The sequence below is a fragment of the Equus asinus genome, chromosome X (genome assembly GCF_041296235.1).
Source record: "Equus asinus isolate D_3611 breed Donkey chromosome X, EquAss-T2T_v2, whole genome shotgun sequence".
In the NCBI taxonomy this organism is placed as follows: domain Eukaryota; kingdom Metazoa; phylum Chordata; class Mammalia; order Perissodactyla; family Equidae; genus Equus; species Equus asinus.
In genome coordinates, this window is record NC_091820.1 from 24724709 (window position 1) to 24744854 (window position 20146).

General features: G+C 40.1%; 1 protein-coding gene across 1 annotated transcript; it reads right to left on the reverse strand.

Annotated features, from left to right (window-relative positions):
- Positions 1-252: 252 nt before the first annotated feature.
- Positions 253-16208, reverse strand: TASL (TLR adaptor interacting with endolysosomal SLC15A4). The gene is made up of 2 exons (XM_014843560.3): positions 15959-16208; positions 253-1691 (listed from the first exon to the last, which is right to left on the reverse strand). Exon 2 carries the CDS (start codon positions 1688-1690, stop codon positions 797-799), a length of 894 nt encoding a protein of 297 aa, XP_014699046.1. The 5' UTR covers position 1691; positions 15959-16208; the 3' UTR covers positions 253-796.
- Between the last annotated feature and the right edge of the window lie 3938 nt (positions 16209-20146).

Here is a 20146-nt window from a genome sequence, read left to right on the forward strand (position 1 = left end):
GCCTGGGGGCCTAGTGGTTAAGTTCACACGCTCCGCTTCAGTGGCCCGGGGTTCACGGGTTTGGATCCTGGGTGTGGACCTAGCACGGCTCATCAAGCCACACTTGATGTGGCGTCCCACACAAAATAGAGGAAGATTGGCACAGATGTTTGCTCAGTGACAATCTTCCTCAAGCAAAAAGAGGAAGGTTGGCAACAGATGTTAGCTCAGGGCCAATCTTCCTCATACACACACACAAAAAACCACAATCGTAATTTGCTATAGTTTTAATGTTTATAAAGAATCTATTTTTGAATGATCTGATACAGAATAGAGAAAAGAGATATAAACATTTTGAAAACTGTTCAAGCCTATCTCTCTACCCAATTAGAGCAGTAGAAACAGCTTGGAGGAATTTATTTGAGTAACAAGTATATTCTTAACTCTTTACCCTGAAACCTTTCAGCTTTTTAGTTTTGCCATGGTGTGTCATTGTCTTATTTGGCTTGTCTTCCTTCTCGATTTCTAAACTCCCTTAAATAAACTATACCTTTTCTTTTGCGATCATTTTTATCTTTGCTTTGTTGCTATACAACCCTGTCTTTGAAATCATTCTTTATAGCTCATCTACCCACATTCCTTCATCATGTGTAATATTGTGAGATTTCCTCTTAAAGCATACCTGGCTTCCAGCCGACCTTTACGTCTCTAGCTCTTGACTCCCCTTAACAACCCCCTCCTGCACATTCTCAAAATAAACGAACAAAGTCTTGCTTTAGGTTTGAGTAGTTGAGAAAGAGAAATGGAAGCATCCTGTCTATGGATTCACATTGCTATACTGAGAAATATGGAGACTAGGAGTGCTGATTTCAGTTGACACCAACTGTAGTAGCCGGTTAATGACTATATCTCTGGCTTTTGAGGTCTCCAGGTTCTTCTCTCTAGAGACTTGGAGACTGATTTGGTCCACGCTTGTCATGATGAGTTCAGATGCGAGAATCTGGGTAGGAGAACTGTCATGAAACACAGTGTCCATAATGTACTGTTTATATAACTCCACCACCTTCTGCTCCAGGTACTCATTCAGCACAGCATTAGAAATAGGCTTCTGCATTTGCAGGCTGCTTTTCTCTTTGATGCTGGTTATTCTCCAGTAGGATGAATACCGCTGGATAGGTCTTAGGGGAAAGTCACTGGGGTGGGTGGAAATGGAATCCTCCATGGGCAGAGGAATCTCAGACGATTTCAGCAATGGGCCATATTCAAAACTGCTCTCGGAAGGAAAATCTGTTGTCACGGAATTAATGGCCATCACCTGGCCACCTGCAATATGTAAGTCATTGTAATTCTTGCAAATACTTTTGCAGGAAGGTGGAACCAAGTAGGTCTCTCTGCTGGGATCTCTACATATTTCGACTGCGGCCAAATTTGGGCTTTCGAACACAGGATTGGGGTTTGTCTGCAGCACTGTGATTCTCTGATTTCTGCTGTGTTGGCTCTCTCTTGAATGCACTGAAGAAATAAACTTGCCAGAGGATTTGCAGCTCACGTAGAGACTTCTGACTTGTGTCTCATCCACGGAAGAATAGGAAAGAGTAGCAGATTTCGTCTCCTCTTGCCTTTCCTCAGCCACCTGCTCATTATAAGATGCACAACTCCAGTGGATGTCGTTCCGGTAGGCCAGTCCACTGAGATACCCTTCTGACAGCATTCTGGAAAGAGAGTTGTGGAATAGCAATGGGGAAAATTAAGATTGGAATTTTAAAAGTTGACTGTTGATATATCAAAAAAGTAAAGGACAATAAATGAAGTCATTTCATTCATTCAGCAAGCCATTACTAATTCTGTGCCTGCTGTAGACCAGGACTATGGCATGTGCTGGAGATATAAAGATGACTAGGATAGAGTTCCATCCTTTAAGAAGTTTCCACTATGGGAGAAAGTAAACTGGATACAAACTAATCCAACATCATATCATTGAGGGTTATAATGGTGATAGACACAAAGGAGTACAGAAGAGGAGCCCTTAACACAGCCTGGGGCAAAGGGGGAGAAGTCACGGGATATGTCACAGAGTAGGTGACATTTCAGCTAAATTGTGAAGAGTAAGTAGGAGTTCCAGCCATTAGCACAGAGTTAGGAGAGAATATGGTGGCACAGCCATATACTAAGAAGCTGAGCATAAGCAGAAGAGGCTGGGAAAATAAGCTGGATTTGGATCATGAAGGGCCTGGTGAGTCAGCCATGGGCATTTGCATTCTGCCCCAGAGGAAATGAAAAGTGATTTAGAAGCTGCAAATTGGGGAAGCGACATAGCTAGTGGGTTATGAAAAAAAAAAAATTATGAGGAAATTTGTGGCAAAGTCTACTGAAAATAAGAGCTGTATCTTACTCATCTTTGTATTTTAGCCCTGGGAGCTAGCACAATTGTTTGTATTTAGGAGAGACTCAAAAGATATTTGTTAGCTTGAATTAACTAACTGACAACAATGGCATGGTATGAAATTAATTCACTATCAACCCATCATGAAGGACCATGAGGCCTTGCCTACCTTGGCGGCCCAGGACAAGTTTCTTGCTTTATCCCGCCCACTCCTCAGACTATGTCCTGGACGTGTCTTTGCACCCAGATGAGGTGTTTACCTCTACCCTAGTTACCAGGGAGCTTTTCTGACCTTGCTCTTTTGCTATACCTGCCTACCGTCCCCTCCCTCAGCAGTTGTCACTGGAGTCGGGATTGGCTAGAATAGTCTAGAAACCAGCAGCTACATTTTCTAAAAAAGGAACACACTGGTATTCCTGGCACTGAGGCAACAGACAACAGCAAGGAAAACTGATCCTCTTTGGCCTTGAGGCCTGCGCTTCTAAAACAGACCCGTCAACTTGAGCTTGAAATTGAAAAGCCAAATGAGAAAAGGATTGTTTTAATCATACGTAAGGGTCTTTTTAAATTTTAGCATCTCTTTTATATTCATATAGTTATTTCCCAAGTAAATTTTTCATTGTATAAGGGTAATATTTTCATTGTTTGTTTTCTCTTTTGGAACTATTCAAAGATATGTTCGGCAAATTTATCAATTACTTAAATGTTTACTATATTCCAGGGAGTGTCATGTACCATAAAGATACAAAGTTAAAGCTCTTCAACAGATCTGTGACATAATTCTTGTATGCTGAACACACTTAAAAGGATAAAGAAAATGTTTCCTGAATAAAATTTTTCTAAGTGTTGTTCTACCCTCAACAAATGGAACTTCCAGGTGAAAAGACAAATCTTCCATACATGAGAAGATAATTAACAGAGCCAAAGAGTTTATCGTAAAGGCTGGATAGTGATGCAGTTACTTTACGACCCTCCCACTCCACCACACCCAGGCTGCAACTGGGCCTTCTGCCTTCAAGGCCTCAGAATATCATTGTGGAAAACCATACCCAAAATGCGACTCCTGGCTTTTGAGTTTCTAAATAGACTTCAGAAACTCTTGGCAGAAATCATAGTTTCAAAGAAATGGCTTTTGAAATATCATAACCTGAGCTTTTAAACTTCAGAGCCCCGAACCCTGAAGGACTTAAGGCCTAATATTTATGCATCAACAATAGACTCAGTGACTGGAATCTCCTGTGAAGGGAAACAGTGTGGCTCCAGATAGGTTTGGGGAGCCAAGAAAAGAAGAGGTGTAGGCTCTACCTCCCAGGTAGAATCTGAGGAAGCAGGAAGTCTCACAGAATTCTCTCCTGTGCGTCACGGTGCGGGAGTAGCAGGAGAGCCAGCCACGTGGATTGCCTGGATGCACAGGCCTGAGGCTGCCTCAAGTCTGCTCTCACACCAGCGTGCTGCCTAGAGCCTGCAAACCTAGAAAAGACCTAGATTTAGGAGGGGAGACTACAGACATGGTCTCTGTAGACTAGTAACCAGGGGCCAAGCGAATAATGAGAGGTACCATGGATGCCAGTGTGACGACATGATGGCAATCAAAGATGCCCCCAACCCCCACATCCCCAGCTGGCCCTACGGCTCTCTGTAAGCAAGCTGGCACTTAGAAGCAAACCCAAGGAGGAGGGATCCCTGAAGTGACTGAGGAAATCCTGATTGACAGTGATTACTCAGCAGAATGTGAGCTCAAAAGAGAGACCAAATTGAGTAGAGAAAAGCAAAGACACCCAGGAAAAATAGCAGGTTAGGCATATGCATGTATTTTTTTCTCCCCCCCCCAAAAAACTTGACTAAAAGAACAGTAAATGATTTTTTAAAAGGTATAATCCACTAAAAAGGGAGAACAAGAGAAGAGACAAGACCAATAACGTTTTAAAAGCTGGAAAGCAGGAAGCTGAGGGCTAATGACAGGAGACCTGAGGAAGCTGGCTCCTACAAGAGCCGTGGGAAAATCCAAGAGCCAGTCTGATTTAAATTCCCCTAAATGTTCAGGACTTGGTGGCACCATCTACCCTTTGGGAGTAGGGTAAAGAGGGTATATCTAAAATAAGAAAGATTGATTGACAGTCTATCTAAAAGGCAGTCAGAAACCCAGATCCTCTCGTTCATTCCACACAGCCAGGTGACTGTCTCGCATCTTCAACCCCAAAGGAAAATTTGAGATTTATTCTCTGAAGAATAAAACATAGGGTCTCTGAACTATGGGATATCAGTTGAGGGTAGGACTATTGAACCGATAATAGATAGATTAAATAAACATGCATGTTGGATGCTGAGATCTGTGACCTCTCCCCTTAGTCAGCTATCAGAATGCTGGCAGAGGGGCATCCACCTTCCAGGCAGGATATTGGGAAGACTGTTCTGGGGAACCCAACTAGTCTGAGAAGCGGAGCAATTGAGGGGCTGGCCCGGTGGCGCAGTGGTTAAGTGCATACGTTCCCCTTTTCGGCAGCCTGGGGTTTGCTGGTTCGGATCCTGGGTGCGGACATGGCACTGCTTGGCACACCATGCTGTGGTAGGCGTCCCATATATAAAGTAGAGGAAGATGGGCATGGATGTTAGCTCAGGGTCAGTCTTCCTCAGCAAAAAGAGGAGGATTGGCAGCAGGTAGCTCAGGGCTAATCTTTCTCAAAAAACAAAAAAAGAAGAGCAATTGACATCAGAGGTTCCCCAGCTAAATGGGGCAACCAAATCACCCTTCATTCAAGCTCACAATCAACAGAGCCCATCAAGGTTTTTGGATTCCCATTCTTAAATATGAGTAGAATTTTGAAACATCTGAAGAAAGCTCCAAGAGAAACCAAAATAGCCACCTAGAAGAAACAAACTGGGTGGCGGTGGGATGGTGGGGAAACTACCTTCAATATTCTCAAGAAGAGAGGGATAATACCACAATTTTGAATTAAGAATACGATGCTATAAAAAAGCATTCTGAAGCTCTTAGAAATTAAAAGTGATCAAGAATTTTAAAACTCAATAGAAGGATTGGAAGGTAAAGTTGAGGCAAACTCCCATTTTGAAGGAGAACAAAAACACAAGATGGAAAATAGTGGAGAAGAGGTAAAATTAGAAAACCAGTCCAGGAGATCCATTCTCTGAATAATAGAAGGTTCAGAAAGAGGACAGAGAAAATGGGGAGAAATTGAAAGACTTCAAGAATAGTTCTCAGAACTGAGGGACATGAGTTCCCAAAACACTGGGAGAAAACAGACCTCCATCTGCTTTCGTTATTGTGGAGTGGTGGAACACGTGGGACACAGAGAAAATACCGTAAGTTTCCAGAGAGAAAGAAGTCAGAAAAAAAAAAAGACCAAGAACCAGAATCTTCAGACTTATTAACAGCAACATGAGAAACAAGACCATATAACAATGTCTAAAAAATTTTGAACAAAAATTATTTCAACCTAGAATTTGACCAAGTTATCAATCAAGTATGAGGGTAGAATAGAGATGTTTTTAGGTCACAAGTCTCAACTCATCTTCCAGGCAGCTTTCTCAGGAAGTCAGTGGAAGATACGCTCCATTGAAAGGAGTAAGTAAATCAGTAAAGGGAAAAGGGATAAGGAAACAGGAAATCTAGCACAGGGAGAGACAAAGGAGCTCTCAGACTGGGTTAGCCTGAGCCCCTGCGCCACATCCCTCCTTGAGTTGTGCCCCTCCCAACAAGGTGAGAAGTCCCGGAGACCGACATGATGGAGCCCACCCAACCTCTAGATCACCTTCTAACCACACTCCTGCTACTCAGGAGCTCAGAATTCCCCACTCAACTCGCCCAGACCCCATCTCAGAGTTTGCACAGGCTCTTCGCCAAACCCATCATGACTAGGGCTGACTCACGGACCGGGTATGCACTCACACCCATGCCCACTAGGTGATGACGGGGCAGCTTTTTGTTAGGGCTGTGGACAGAAACTGGATGTCTGGGCTGAGGTTGAGGGGTAGCCAGGACTAGGAAGAGAAGATGGATGGGCTGTAGACTGAGGGTCCCTATTTTTTGTCCTAAGCCCAGGAAGAGTGAGTCCTGCCCATGATGAAAGTGAAAGGACATTCCAGGATGAAAGCTGTGTGACAGGCTCAAAAGGCAATGTGGCTGGTTAGAAGTGATCGGAAGGCTTCAGGAGATAAAAATGAAACTGAAGACAATAAGTCTGACCATCTTATATAAGATTTATATAATTGGCTGTGGATTTTGGGGGTGAATTAGGAAAAGCTAAGCAAGTGAGAAACCTAGACCAGCGCTGTCCAACAGAACTTTCTGGGCTGATGGAATGATTTATATATGTGCTGTCCAAAATATTAACCAATAGCCACATGTGGCTATTAAGTACTTGAAATGTGGCTAATAAAACGGACTTTTAATTTTATTTAATTTAAATAAATTTAAAATATCACATGGCTACTATATTAGCATGGACTTAGTGAAAGTGATAATATAAAATTGTAAAATACTGAAGACAGCTAATTATAATTGCCATCTAAAGTTCACTAGATGATAACTGTCATAGCAATAATTCTAGAGTGACATCTAATTAGCTAATTCATTTCTGTGCTCCTTTCTGGAAAAGCGGTATCAAAAGATGGTGAACCAAGAGAATAAGCTTTTAGAAGTTTGGTAATGAAATGGGACTGTTGGGACCCTTTTCTGAAACCTATTGTTTCGCTGTTATGAAACAGAGATTATGTAGAACTTCCTTTAATTTTTTTCTGTTTCTATTTGGAGAAGTCTAGAATGCCTGTGTGAATGGTTCAAGGAAAATTTTTTAAACTATTTTTGTTTCAGTAGTGTGTTCTCTTAGATTGTCTCTGAGGTGACGAAAGTACAGTCCAGAGAATTTTCTGTGGTGATGAAAATGTTCCACATCTGTGCTGTCTCATATGATAGCCGATGGCCACATGCAATTCCACTTGCAATGTGGTTAGTGTGACTAAAATTTTAATTGAATTTAATTTAAATTGCCACATTTGGCTACTATATTGGACACCACAGATCTAGACAATTGTAAACTCCCACTTATAATTTAAGAAAAAGTTGTGCAGCAAAAAAACTGTGGTTTATTATATGACTGAGTTGTAGATAGCTTTTGTATTGTCATAGTAATATATAAAGCACTGGAAATTGATCTAACCAAATTTAAAATATAACCACAAGATGATAAAGTCAGAAAATAAAGATAATATTTTATCATGTGTAGTAACATAATATCAACAAAAATTGTGTTAGGCATTTGCCTGGGTCCAGACTGGGTGGCCAGTCCATACAGTGAGAAGAACAGGACAAGGGTATACGTACTTGGTGAAAGCTAGGAAAGGAAAGAGAACTAAATCCCTATCTTCGTGGTGACAAGTGGATAAATAATGCCCCAAACTGAAAAATCCAAGAGTTGCAACACAAACATGCTACTTAAAGAAATGGTGGTAGGGGCTGGCCCAGTGGCTCAGGGGTTAAGTGCACACGTTCCACTTTGGTGGCCCGGGGTTTGCCGGTTCGGATCCCAGGTATGGACGTGGCACCGCTTGTCAAGCCACGCTGTGGTAGGTGTCCCACATATAAAGTAGAGGAAGATGGACACGGATGTTAGCTCCAGGCCAGTCTTCCTGATCAAAAAGAGGAGGATTGGCAGCAGATGTTAGCTCAGGGCTAATCTTCCTCAAAAAAAGAAAATGATGATAAATAGCAAATAATTAGTAAAAGAATATAAAAGTAGTTGCTTCTGAAAAAGGAGTGCAGGGGTTGCTGTTTTTCAGGACAAATCTCTTAGAATTATTTGATCCAAATTATGTGTACACACAACTTTAATTTTCTTAATTAAAAGAAAAACTAAAAATAAATATTTTTAAAATAGCTAATAAAGGGAAAAAAATAAGGTAGCATTTCCTGTACAGCTGAGTTTGTGGTTAAAGATACTTCATGTTCTAGGGGTGAAGGGGCATACCTATAAGATGACTGAGAAATAATAATGTACAACTGAAATTTCATAATGTTGTAAACTATCATAACTTCAATTAAAAAAAAGATACTTCATGGTCTAAGAGTGAAGAAGAGAGAGAGAGATCACTGCGGGAAAGGTAAACCTCTATTTGGCCCTGAAGCACAAGAAGGGTTTGAACAGGCAGTGAGAAAGCGGGGCGGCGCTGCCGAGAGGAGAGTAAGCCAACCAAAGCAAAGAGGCCTGTGTTGTCATTCTCACGTGGGTCAGTAATAGACACCAGTCTAGGTGGGATGCAAGTGTTACTTCTCCAAGTCATGGCCACCGACGGGCCTTTACTGAAATGTCACAATTTGTAAACTCACTCTTTATTACCCTCTGCTCCCATTCAGACATATCCCAAATCTCCCACTATGTATCCTATTTCTTTTCATGTTAAACAATCAGCCCTAGTGGATTCTTCTTTCATTTTATGTGGATAATGTTTATGAGTCCTCCGGGTAATCTCTACTTCTTCACAACAATGAAGGAAAAGGGGCCAGGATTTTGTTTTGAGTAACAGGCCTTTTGCCCTATTTCTCATTGACTGAGAGCTTTGTTGGTACCTTAATTCTAGTAGAATAAGAACCCTACCATTCTGATGTGTGAGGCCCAAGGGAGACCGGTAAAGTGGTAGCTCCAACGGTGGAAAAGCAGAACATGTGTCCTAATGTTTAGGGATAGGTACACCTATGGCTGAGGGAAAAGATTCCTACAAGGGAGGAGTGGAAGAGAAGGTCAGAGAGGTAAGTTGGGATGTGCAAGGCTGAGGACATTCAATTTACCCTGCAGGCAAGGCGCAGCTCTGGAAGGTAACTAAGCTGATTCACTGCATGATGTAATCTATCAGTAAAGTGCAAGATGAATTTCAGCAGGATGAGATTGGAGTTAAGGACCCAAGTTAGGAGGCTGCTGGATTCATCCCGACCTGAAGCAATCAGGACAGGAACCAGGAGGAAGGTAGCAGAAAAGGAAGAGAAGGAAAAACGAGAGATCAAGACTCCCAGACTCGGGAGTAAAGGAGAGAGAGAAGCCAAGAGTAACTGAATCTGGGCATGCTGGGAAATGGCACCAGCTTTGACCAAAATGGGGAGATCAGGGAAGGAGCCAGAAAGGGAGCTAGTGGGTTTAGTTTAGTTCCTCTGGAGTCTGACATGAGATAAACTCTGAGTGCAGGTGTCTAATTGCGTGTTGGAGATTCAGGCAGGGAGCTCATTAGAGAAATTACTTACAGTGAACAGTGCAATCGTCTCCCAAGTGTGGGCAGTCAGAATTTATATTGGGAGCTTGTGAATGTTTGTGATCATTTCTGTGGGCAGCCCACCCTGAACAGCACAAGGAGGAATGAGTGACAGCTGTAGCCGCAGTATCGCATCGCTTTGTAAAAACGACAAGAGCTTCAAACGTATGGAAGAGGTCACATCTTTAAAATCCACATTCGAAGGTAAAATTTAGTTATGTATTCAGACTCAGTAAGGTAAAAAAAATTCTTGACCTGCTAGTCATCAGACCAGATTTCTAGTTCTGACCTTGGCACTAGCTGTGGTTTTAATCTAGTTAGTGACAAGTCTATAAAATAGCTAACATTAGTACCAGGTACAGCTTAGATATTATCCTAAGGGCTTCTTATGTGCTAAAGGAGTGGATCCCTGCCAAGTCTCTAAGATGTAGGTACTATTATTGTACTCATTTTATAGATTTATAGATGTCAAAATTAAGTAATGCGTCCAAAGTCACAAGGCATTCAAACACTGGCAGTCAGAAAACAGAGCCCACGCTCATATGTTGCTTAATCTCTCAGAGACTCGATTTCTCATCTGTAAATGAAATTAAATTCTCATCTGTGGGATTAAATTATCTAGTCCCCTCAAACTTTAATTGCATGGGTTTATGACCATATAAAAAGGGTTAGGTGAGCATTACTCAGAATCAAAATTCGTTTCTGCAAAATTGGCAGCAGAGGGCAGCAGAGAGCACACTAAAGCAGCTTTTGAAAGATCGTTCTAAAGAGTTATATTAGGCAAAACTTATAAACAAAATTTATACATATATTAACTCATTTTATATTCATAAAAACCCTTTAATGTACCATTAGAATGAAAACAGTGCTATAACATGACATCCTAAAATTAAAAAATAGAGAAATAGAGAAAGTTATTTGGATTTATTTTGATTCATTGTTGATATTTTTTCTTAATAAATTTCAATGATTATCTGCGAAATTCTTATAAGACATCACTTGATCTCTTCAAAGGTATTATAAGAGGTATAATTCAAACAAATGTTAACATTTATTAGACAATTTCATCTGAGACCCTAAACTTGACCTAAAGGATTACTTCAATTGTTAAAAGATATTTTATCACTTGAATTTTTGTTTCTCATCATCGAGAAGCTGTATATATATATATTTAGAATTTATATATTTAGAATTCTCCATGACTGGTTAAGTGTGAAGGAAAAGACACCCAAGGACATTTGCAGATGAGATTTCTAGGCAAATTTAGCCTATATTAATCATTACCAGGCAGGGGAATACCAAAATTACCCTTATGTGCAGATTCACACCTTTAGAAGGACTAACATGCAGCACCTTGTTAAATCATTTACTTGGATTTTAGAAGAAATTGCAATACATAGTTTCTCAGAAAATCGTTGTTATAACTCTGTACATAGACACACATTTAATTTACACCCAAACAGCACAAGGATGGACTCAAAGAGAAAACGTAAAGAAGGAAGAACTTTGAAGGGGGAGCATTCGGAAAAACCTAAGTTAGGGATCAGCAAACTTTTTCTCTGAAGGGCTAAATGTTTAATATTTTAGGTCTCTGTTACAACGACTCAACTCTGCCATCACAGGGGCCGGCCCGGTGGCACGGCGGTTAAGTTCACCCTTTCCGCTTCTCGGCAGCCCGGGGTCCACCAGTTTGGATCCCGGATGCAGACATGGCACCGCTTGGCAAAAGCCATGCTGTGGTAGGCGTCCCACATATAAAGTAGAGGAAGCTGGGCATGGATGTTAGCTCAGGGCCAGTCTTCCTCAGCAAAAAGAGGAGGATTGGCAACAGTTAGCTCAGGGCTAATCTTCCTCAAACAAAAAAATTAAAAACAAAAAACTCTGCCATCACAGCAGCAAAGCAGCCATGGACAATACATAAACAAGTGGTTGCGGCTGTGTTCCAATAAAATTTTATCTGCAAAAACAGACAGAGGGCCAATTTGACCCAGGGGCCATGGCTTGCCTATACTTAATCTAGAGCAAAAAGCTAATGCAATAAGTTGGATAGGGCATAAGAATACTAGCAATTGTGTCAGGTGCTCTCCATGCATTGCCCCTAATCTTCCAACAACACTGCATGTTAGATCTTATTATAATCCTGGTTTTCCAAATGAGAAAACCGAGATTCAGATATGCAAATGACCTTCCCAAAGTCACTGAGCAACTAAGTACTAGAGGCAAGATTCAAGTCCAAGTTTACCAACTGCAAAGCATGTGGTCTGTTCTTAGAACATATCACGTGACTGCAGAGCTGAGAGCAGTTAATATCACACAGTCATGACGAGCGATTAGTCCTTCCAGAAAAAGAGTATCGGCCCTGACTCCATTTAATAACAACACCACTTGCCAAATAAAGGAAGGAAGGTGCAGTGAAATACAAAAAGGAACGCTCCAGGAAGACAGCCAGTACCCACCCTGGAGGGGTGACCCAGAGGGCTACACACATGTCCCAGTTGTGTGTCAATGCTTTATGTCTTAAGGTGGACAAATCATTTATCCTCTGGTTTTTTAATCTAACCGTATGAACATTTTCCTTAACCATTCCCACAGCTATAGCCTAGCATCCTCTCACCCTTAATTTTACAACCAGAGAGTAATTTAATACTACAGATGCCCTGTTTAGATATCATCAGCTCCGCATCACCTCCAGGATAATGTCCATACACGTTAGGCCCTCCTGATATGTGGTCCTTATCTGCCTTCCCATTCTCATCTCTGCCTGCTCCCCACAGGACTCGGGACACAAGCCAGGCTGAACTCCCAGTTCCCCCAAACCCCACACCCATCCCAGCATTTGTGCATTTTTTTCTTCTGTCCTGAGAGCCCTGATTCCCTATCCATCCCATCCCACCACCCATACCATTCAAGTCTCTTCTCATAGGTCAACATTTCAGTGTCCCTGACCATCCATTCAGAATCCTTGTCCCTAAATTAGAAAGAGATTCTGAATTCTTTTCTCCCCAACCAAATATATGTATCAGGATTGCAGGGAACTTTAGCAAAATCCAGCTGCTAACTTAAACAGTGAAATAAATCGTTGAGACAGTCCTTTGAATGAAGGAGTAACAGGAAATAGCAAAAGGAAAGTGAGAAGATTGAGGATTGGCGAGAAGTGGGGGAATTAGGGGTGATAACGTGGCAGAACAGATACTGTCTCTGGAAGGACAATTTGCATGCATACGAACTAAGACATCTGAGACAGGATGCAAAGAAGACCTCCACGGTCTCACAAAAATGGGAGCAGTGGGATGGGGCTGCCTTCGCATCAATGGGATATAACCTCACGGAAATAAAGACAGGGAAACATTATCTACTGTTCCGTGGAAGATCTTGGGCGTAGCTGGGGTGCAGTGTGGTTCCCATCTGTCAGCATGTCTGCTTATGCTAGATCTGCCTTTTAACAGTTACAAACCAGTACGTCTACAGGCACATCTTATGCTAGCAAATCATTTCTCATAGCGGACCTTGAGGTTTTCCTTGCTTTTTACTATGTGTGCTCGCTGCATATGCCCCATGAATGTTTTCTTAGACCAGATTTGGAGAAAGCGAACTGCTAGATCACAGCTATTGCGCGTTGCCTTTCATGTAGCTTGGGCCAATTTATCCTCTCACCAGCAATGTTCGAGATTAACTGTTTCCACTGACGTTCTTCAACACAGTATTATTAGTTTTTCATTTTCCAATCAGAGGAGCAAATTTATTTTCGCCTCAAATTTGGGGAGGAAGCAAACGGTCTTGTTAAGATTATGCATAGGTGATGCAGCAGAGGTGTTATTTTTTAATACCCTCAAATCCTCAAAACATTCTGTCATCTCTTCCCCTCTCTATTTCCCCTCTAATCTAAATTCTAGATCCTGTAATTCCAATCTATGCTTTTGAAGATCTTCTTGATTTCAGAGACTTGCAGGTAAACCACTGAAAGGTTATCATTGAAAAACTCGAATATTACTTGGTTCCGAATCTAGTTATGATAATGTAACCAAATCTATATTACATGTTTTGATTTTTTTTTTCAGTGAATGATATAAAAACTTTACCCCAAACAAGGGGTTTCTTTAGGAAGGATCTCCCTGTATAAAAAAGCATCTGCAGTTTTCTTACTTTTATCTATGAAAGCATGTGTTCTTTAGAGCTGGAAATAATCATTCACTTGACTATATACCTTGGATTGTGTCCCTGTTATTTCATCTTTTGTAACATTTCCCGACAGATGCTCTAAAGGATCACTCATCCATATTTCAATTCCTGTTACAAAACATGTAATTTGAAATTCTCTCTTCTTCTATCAAATATGAAGTGATTCTTATGTAACAAATTAATTTCTGAAAGTCTCATTTGATGACTAAGATAACATAACCATAAGTCAAAAGGCCTCTCTTTTCCATATTAACGTCACCAAGTAAATACTTTTCTGTTCAGTTCTACTTAGATTCTTATGACCAAAGGTAACAGCTACTCCCAAGGGCTTTATCTGGATGTGTGAATTTCCTTATTTCAGAAAATATAAATTTTGGTGCAGAAATATTAGTAAATATATTTTTGTCATAGTTTGGATTTTTCTTCATATTCTGTCTTTACATCTCACAAATGGAAAAATTAAAGGTTATGATCACTTTTTCAAATTATTTTAAATTATTTAAAAGTATTTTGGCACAAAATGAGAGGGCAAAAAAAATAAGAAAAGTGATCATAATAGTATTGACTAATGTTAAATTTCCTTGGTGTTATGATTATTAATCATTGTTAATTATATTGTTAATTATGTCTGTTACTGTTAACATTTATTTAATTGTAGGCATATCAACCAAATGCAATGCAAGATACTTGATTTGGATCCTGAATTTAAAAAATAAAAACTCTCTAAAGAACATGCAAATAATTGGGGAAATTTGAATATGGATCATATATTAGATAATAGAGTTGTATTGATGTTACGCTTCCTTAGCGTTATAACGTGTAGAGGCCTGCTCTTTTTTCTTAGGAGATACGTGCTCAAGAATATGGGGGTGACATACATCCTAAAATCAACAATATACTTTCAAACAGTTCAGGAAAAAAAATTGTGTGTATGTGTACATATGGAGAGAGAGAGACATAGCGAACGAGAGAGAAAGTAAATGCAGCAAAATGCTATAACTGATAAATCTACATGCTGGAAATATGGATGTTCATTGTGCTATTCTTTCCATTTTTCTATAGGTGTTAAACTTAACAAAACAAAAATTGGGGAGAAATAACTATATTTAGTTAATGAAGGCAAATTTATATTCTATCATGTTTGTGAAGAGCTTAGAAGATATATATACCTTATATATCTAAGATAACCATTAAGTATGTGATTTGAAATGTTTCAGTAGCTTGAAATAACTTTTGAAAACATCACTTTGCTCTGAGATAATAGGACTAGTGTGCTACCTTTGTATATCCCCCAAATCATTGTTATGATATGAACCTTTTACACAAATTTCAAATACTCTCCACTCCGACAAGAAGCTTCTCAAACTCAGAACACAATCTTCTTAGACTGACTTGTGCAAGAAGTCTTCTAAAAATATCAGGATGAATATTCTGGCCAAACAAGGTCTATATTCAAGCACAGATAGACGTGCACAAGAAAAAGAATGCCTGACCAAGCCTAAAGATAATTCAAACAAGAGCCCACCTGTGCATGCACTGTCTTTAATACCAAGCAAATAGACTTTCCCCAAATCCCCCAGATGGCAATTCAAAAAGCATCATCACTGTAGATCACATTCACTTTGAGTATGCCCTGCCACCCAGAAAAACACTTACAAGCTCGCTGAATGAATAGTTGAGAGTCAAATCCAATTGGAATTTATTGTGATTGCATTCATCTCTAAAACTCCATAGCTGTAACTGAATTCAAGAGTTGTGCTGTTCTGGCAAAATTCTACTTAGGTTTCTAGGTCTTCTTTTAAAAATGCAGAAGCTAAACTTGTGTAGCCATTAGTGACCGAGGACTGAATAAATTACACAACAAATATTTGATTAGACCACTAGTCAAAATTTTTAGGTAAAGTAAATATTTTAGAAATGCCCAAAATGGGAACATGAGGAGGTAAGAGAAGGGAGCGTTTGACTTAATTTCTCTTTATTGTCCAACTCCATTGAATGCTTGCTTAAACTCCCGTTCACCTCTAATTTGGTAAACTAGAAAAGCATTTTAGGTGCAAAAGATTGAATCTGAGTTCTGATGATAAAGGGCTAAGAAAATGAGAGAAGACAAATGACAGGAAAAGTTAGAAGTTATTGGGCCCATTGGCTCCTTTTTCTTACCTTCACTAACCAATCTGCTTCTTGGGTCCTGCAGAAACACAGTGATTGACCATACAGAGGTGAATAAGCCAGCCAGTGCTTTTTCCAGAAATATTTGCAAGCCTTTCGTAAGTCTACCTCTTACTGATAGGATCAAGAAATTAAGCTGCTCATTGCACTGCCATTCTTTTTATAACTGATCCTATGGAAAAAGAGTTGTTTGTGCTCAAGTCTGATTTGTGCTCAAGTGCAGTGGGAAGTCCCAGGAAGGGGAGAGGCAATAACTGACAAACCCACATCGAGCTACAGAATGGTGTTTCTTCCCCTTTTTCGAAAAATGAAACCTATCTATGAAACTGCCTCTTGTTAAAATAGTTTATTGCTCCACATTATGTAAGAACTCTATCAACATAAACTGACTCCTGTAGCAATAAATTCTCTCAGACCTGTGTCCCGAAAGAGAGCCAAAGTCACGTCTGAGTTAGAAAATTCTCAGTTTCATCACCAATCGATAATTTTTAAGAAGCATTATTTCTCAATTGTACTCATAATTTTTAAAAATTCAACTAAAAATAGTTTTCTTTCTCAAATTAACAAAGGGAAAAAATGTGATGATACACTGGGTCAGGTTGTGGAGAAACAGACACTCTCACACACTATTGGTGAGAACGTAAACATTTTTAGAGGGCAATTTCCCAGTATCTGTCAAAGTTTTTTTTTCAAATTTTTAAATATTCCTACCCTTTGACCCAACAATTCCATTTCTTTAAATTTATCTGTGCAATATATTTGTACCTGTGCACAAAGCCATGTGAAAAGATATTTGTTGCAGCATTAAGAAAGTAAATAACAGGGAAAAAATTCATAAATAGGATTTGACTAAATAAATGAGAGTATATCCCTATTGTAAAACACTATGCAGTTGTTAGAGTGAGGCGGCTTGATGTCTAATAATAGGAAAAAATCGCCAAGATACATTCTTTAGCAAGAACATATAATATGCTCCACTTTGTATTTTAAAGCAATGTGTGTGCGTCTGTGTGTGTGTGTGTATATATATATATATATATATATATGGAAGAAACACCATATATATTTGCTTATGCAAAGAATATTTCTAAAGGGATATGCAAGAAGCTAGAAAAAAGCAATTGCCTTTTGAGAATGAGTCTTACTTTTCACCCTACATACCCTTTTGAAATTTCTACTATGTGTATGTATTACTTTTTCATTTTAAAAACTGGGATTTGTAAGTCATATTTAACTTTATTTGATTTTACAGCCCAAACGTATCGTAATCTATGTCTTTCCTGGTGGACAGATAAGTCTATCTGCGAATGGGTCAGGTATTCTTGCCCAAAAGCGGAAAAATCTTTAGAGCTCTCAAAATAATCTGGCTGATTTACCCTGACTGCTTCAAGTAAACCAACAAAGAATAACCCTGCCCAAGTAATATCTACTTTTGTTGTCTTTTTCTACCTAATTCTGATCAAAGGTAAGTTCCAAATCCTGAATAAGTGAACATTTCTGTTTAATGGGTTTGTTTGTTCACCTTTGATCTATTTCTTATCTTAAAAAGTTCTATCTTTAAAAGTGTACTGGCATTTTTATTTCTGTTAGACTCTTTTGTGATTTCCTGCATTATTTCATGGAACATTACTTGGATCCAGTTGAAAAGGCAGATTCCCACGTATGAGCCATAATACAGACAGTTTCTCAATTAGTCCTGAGTCTGACTTGTCTGGCTACCACAAGAATGAGCAGACTCATTGCCCCAGGCCAAGTTCAGTTGCAGTGTAATCCCATAAAGTCAGGCCCAGGGATGCCTCCAGGCTTTTGTAGCTCAACGAGAACTTAGCTGTGAGCAATGGGTTATAGCAACTTCAGGGCCAAATCTTGTTTTATTTCATTCAAGTATGGGTTCAGCCACAACCAGATAAACTGAGCATATCCTGGAGTGGATCTTATCTACCTCCAGAAACACTTTCTGATGGGTTCCGCAAGAGCTCACCTGGCAGTGCCATGCAATAACCATTATGGGGTGATTCCATCTGCTCTAGATTGGGTTAAGTCACCTTTATTGTTTTATTCAAATACAATATACAGAATTTATATTATACTCACTTTGGATTTTGTCTCTTAAGTTACTCGTTTTATGAAAATCGTCCTTTGCAGAAAACATTTTCTGTGATCAAAAAGTTGGCACTATGTCAAGTTGGCTTACCATTTCTTTTTTGATAAGACCTGAGCTTATGAAATTGTCTTTAAACTGCTTGCTCTTTGCTGACTAGAATAAAGCAGAATTACGTCCTTTGTAGCTGAAATCTTATAATATGATTTTCTACCAATCTAGTGGATGTTAGGTAAAGAGTTTCTGCCTTGATTTCTGCCTCTAAATCGATATTATTTCTATTATTCAGTTACCTCTCCTGGTGTCAAAACTTCCTCCAAGCTATTTCCATTATGATATCATCCGTACTTAGTTCACCCCCAATCCTCACTAGATTTCCTCCACCCTGTCCACCCTCTGCTGACCTCCAAGTACTCCTGATGCAGGGTCGGTGAGCCGAGGAGTCGAAAGAAAGATTTCTTAGACTCTTAAGATCTGGCAGTAGTGCTCTTTTATTTAGAGAGGATAATAGCATGGGGACAGGACCCATGGGCAGTCAGAGTTTCTGCTGCTGCTGCTTCGGCTGCCCCTGCTGGCATGGGGACAGGACCCATGGGCAGACAAAGCTGGTGCATGGGGACAGGACCCACGGGCAGTCAGAGCTCCTGCTGCTGCCCCAAGTTGAGGGTTAGGGCTAAATTTAAGGCATAGGTATATGATTCATCTCTTTACAAGACAAAGGAAAGAACATGAAAAAAGTTAAAATGGTATCAGTGCAGATGGGGTCTGGTCATTGGGTGATCCCATGACTTTTAGACAAGAATCAAATCAGATTAAGTAAAGGTTAGAAAGGTTAGACGCCACCACCCTAAACCAGTTACATGAGATTGCCAGACAGCAACCAACTTAAGTTCTTGCCTTCCCCATTAAGAGCTTCTAGGGACAAGGTCATCTCTCCTCTTCTTTCTGGTACAGAGAGGGAGGCACCTTCTACAGATAGAGATTTACCTTACAAATGTAAATGTGTCCCAACAAGGGCAAGTTCCATTCCCCAGAGCCTCCTTCCCGCAGTTTATCGAAAGCAATCAGCCCAAAACAATCCTGATGCCAAAGAGACATATCTTGGGGTGGCCAATTTCAGGTCCCTACAAGGTCATCCCCCCTTCCTTCACAAACACAAATGTCTCTCAAAAGGGCAAGCAAAATTCCAGTCCTCGGAGCCTGCTTCTCATCTGTAGTTTTAAAAGTAACCAGCCTAAAATCCTCATCATAAACCGTTTTAAAATTAAGCAGCCTAAAAATCCTCATCACTCCTACTGCACTCTCAATAGTTTATCTTTCTGGCACATCCTACCTGCCAATTGCAGTTCCAGATAAAATTCATTATTGCCTTTCCCATAACTAGAGAAAGGTATATACAGTAGTCCCCCCTTATCCATGGTTTCGCTTTCCGCAGTTTCAGTTACCTGCAGTCAACCACAGTCTGAAAATACTGATGGAAAAATCTAGAAATAAACAATTCATAAGTTTTAAATTGCGCACCGTGCTGAGCAGCATGATGAAATCTCCAGCCATCCTGCTCCATTCCGCCCCGACGTGACTCATCCTTTTGTCCAACGTGTCCATGCTTTATACGCTACCCGCCTGTTAGTCACTTAGTAGCCATCTTGGTTATCAGATCGACTGTCATGGTATCACAGTGCTTGTGTTCAAATAACTCTTATTTTACTTAACAACGGCCCCAAAGCACAAAAGCAGTGATGCTTGAAATTCAGATATGCCAAAGAGAAGCCATAAAGTGCTTCTTTTAATTGAAAAGGTGAAAGTTCTAGACTTTCTAAGGAAACAAAAAGAATCATATGCTAGGGGCTAGCCCCGTGGCCAAGTGGTTAAGTTCGATCGCCCTGCTTCAGCAGCCCAGGTTTCGCCAGTTCGAATTCTGGGCGTGGACCTGGCACTGCTCATCAAGCTATGCTGAGGCAGCATCCCACATGCTACAACTAGAAGGCCCCACAACTAAAAATACACAACTATGTACCCAGAGGGCCTTGGGAGAAAAAGGAAAAATAAAATCTTTAAAAAAAAATTTTTTTTTTAAT

Excerpts from the sequence above, each read along its gene's own strand:
- TASL (XM_014843560.3), bottom strand. The coding sequence starts at position 1,690 with ATGCTGTCAGAAGGGTATCTCAGTGGACTGGCCTACCGGAACGACATC.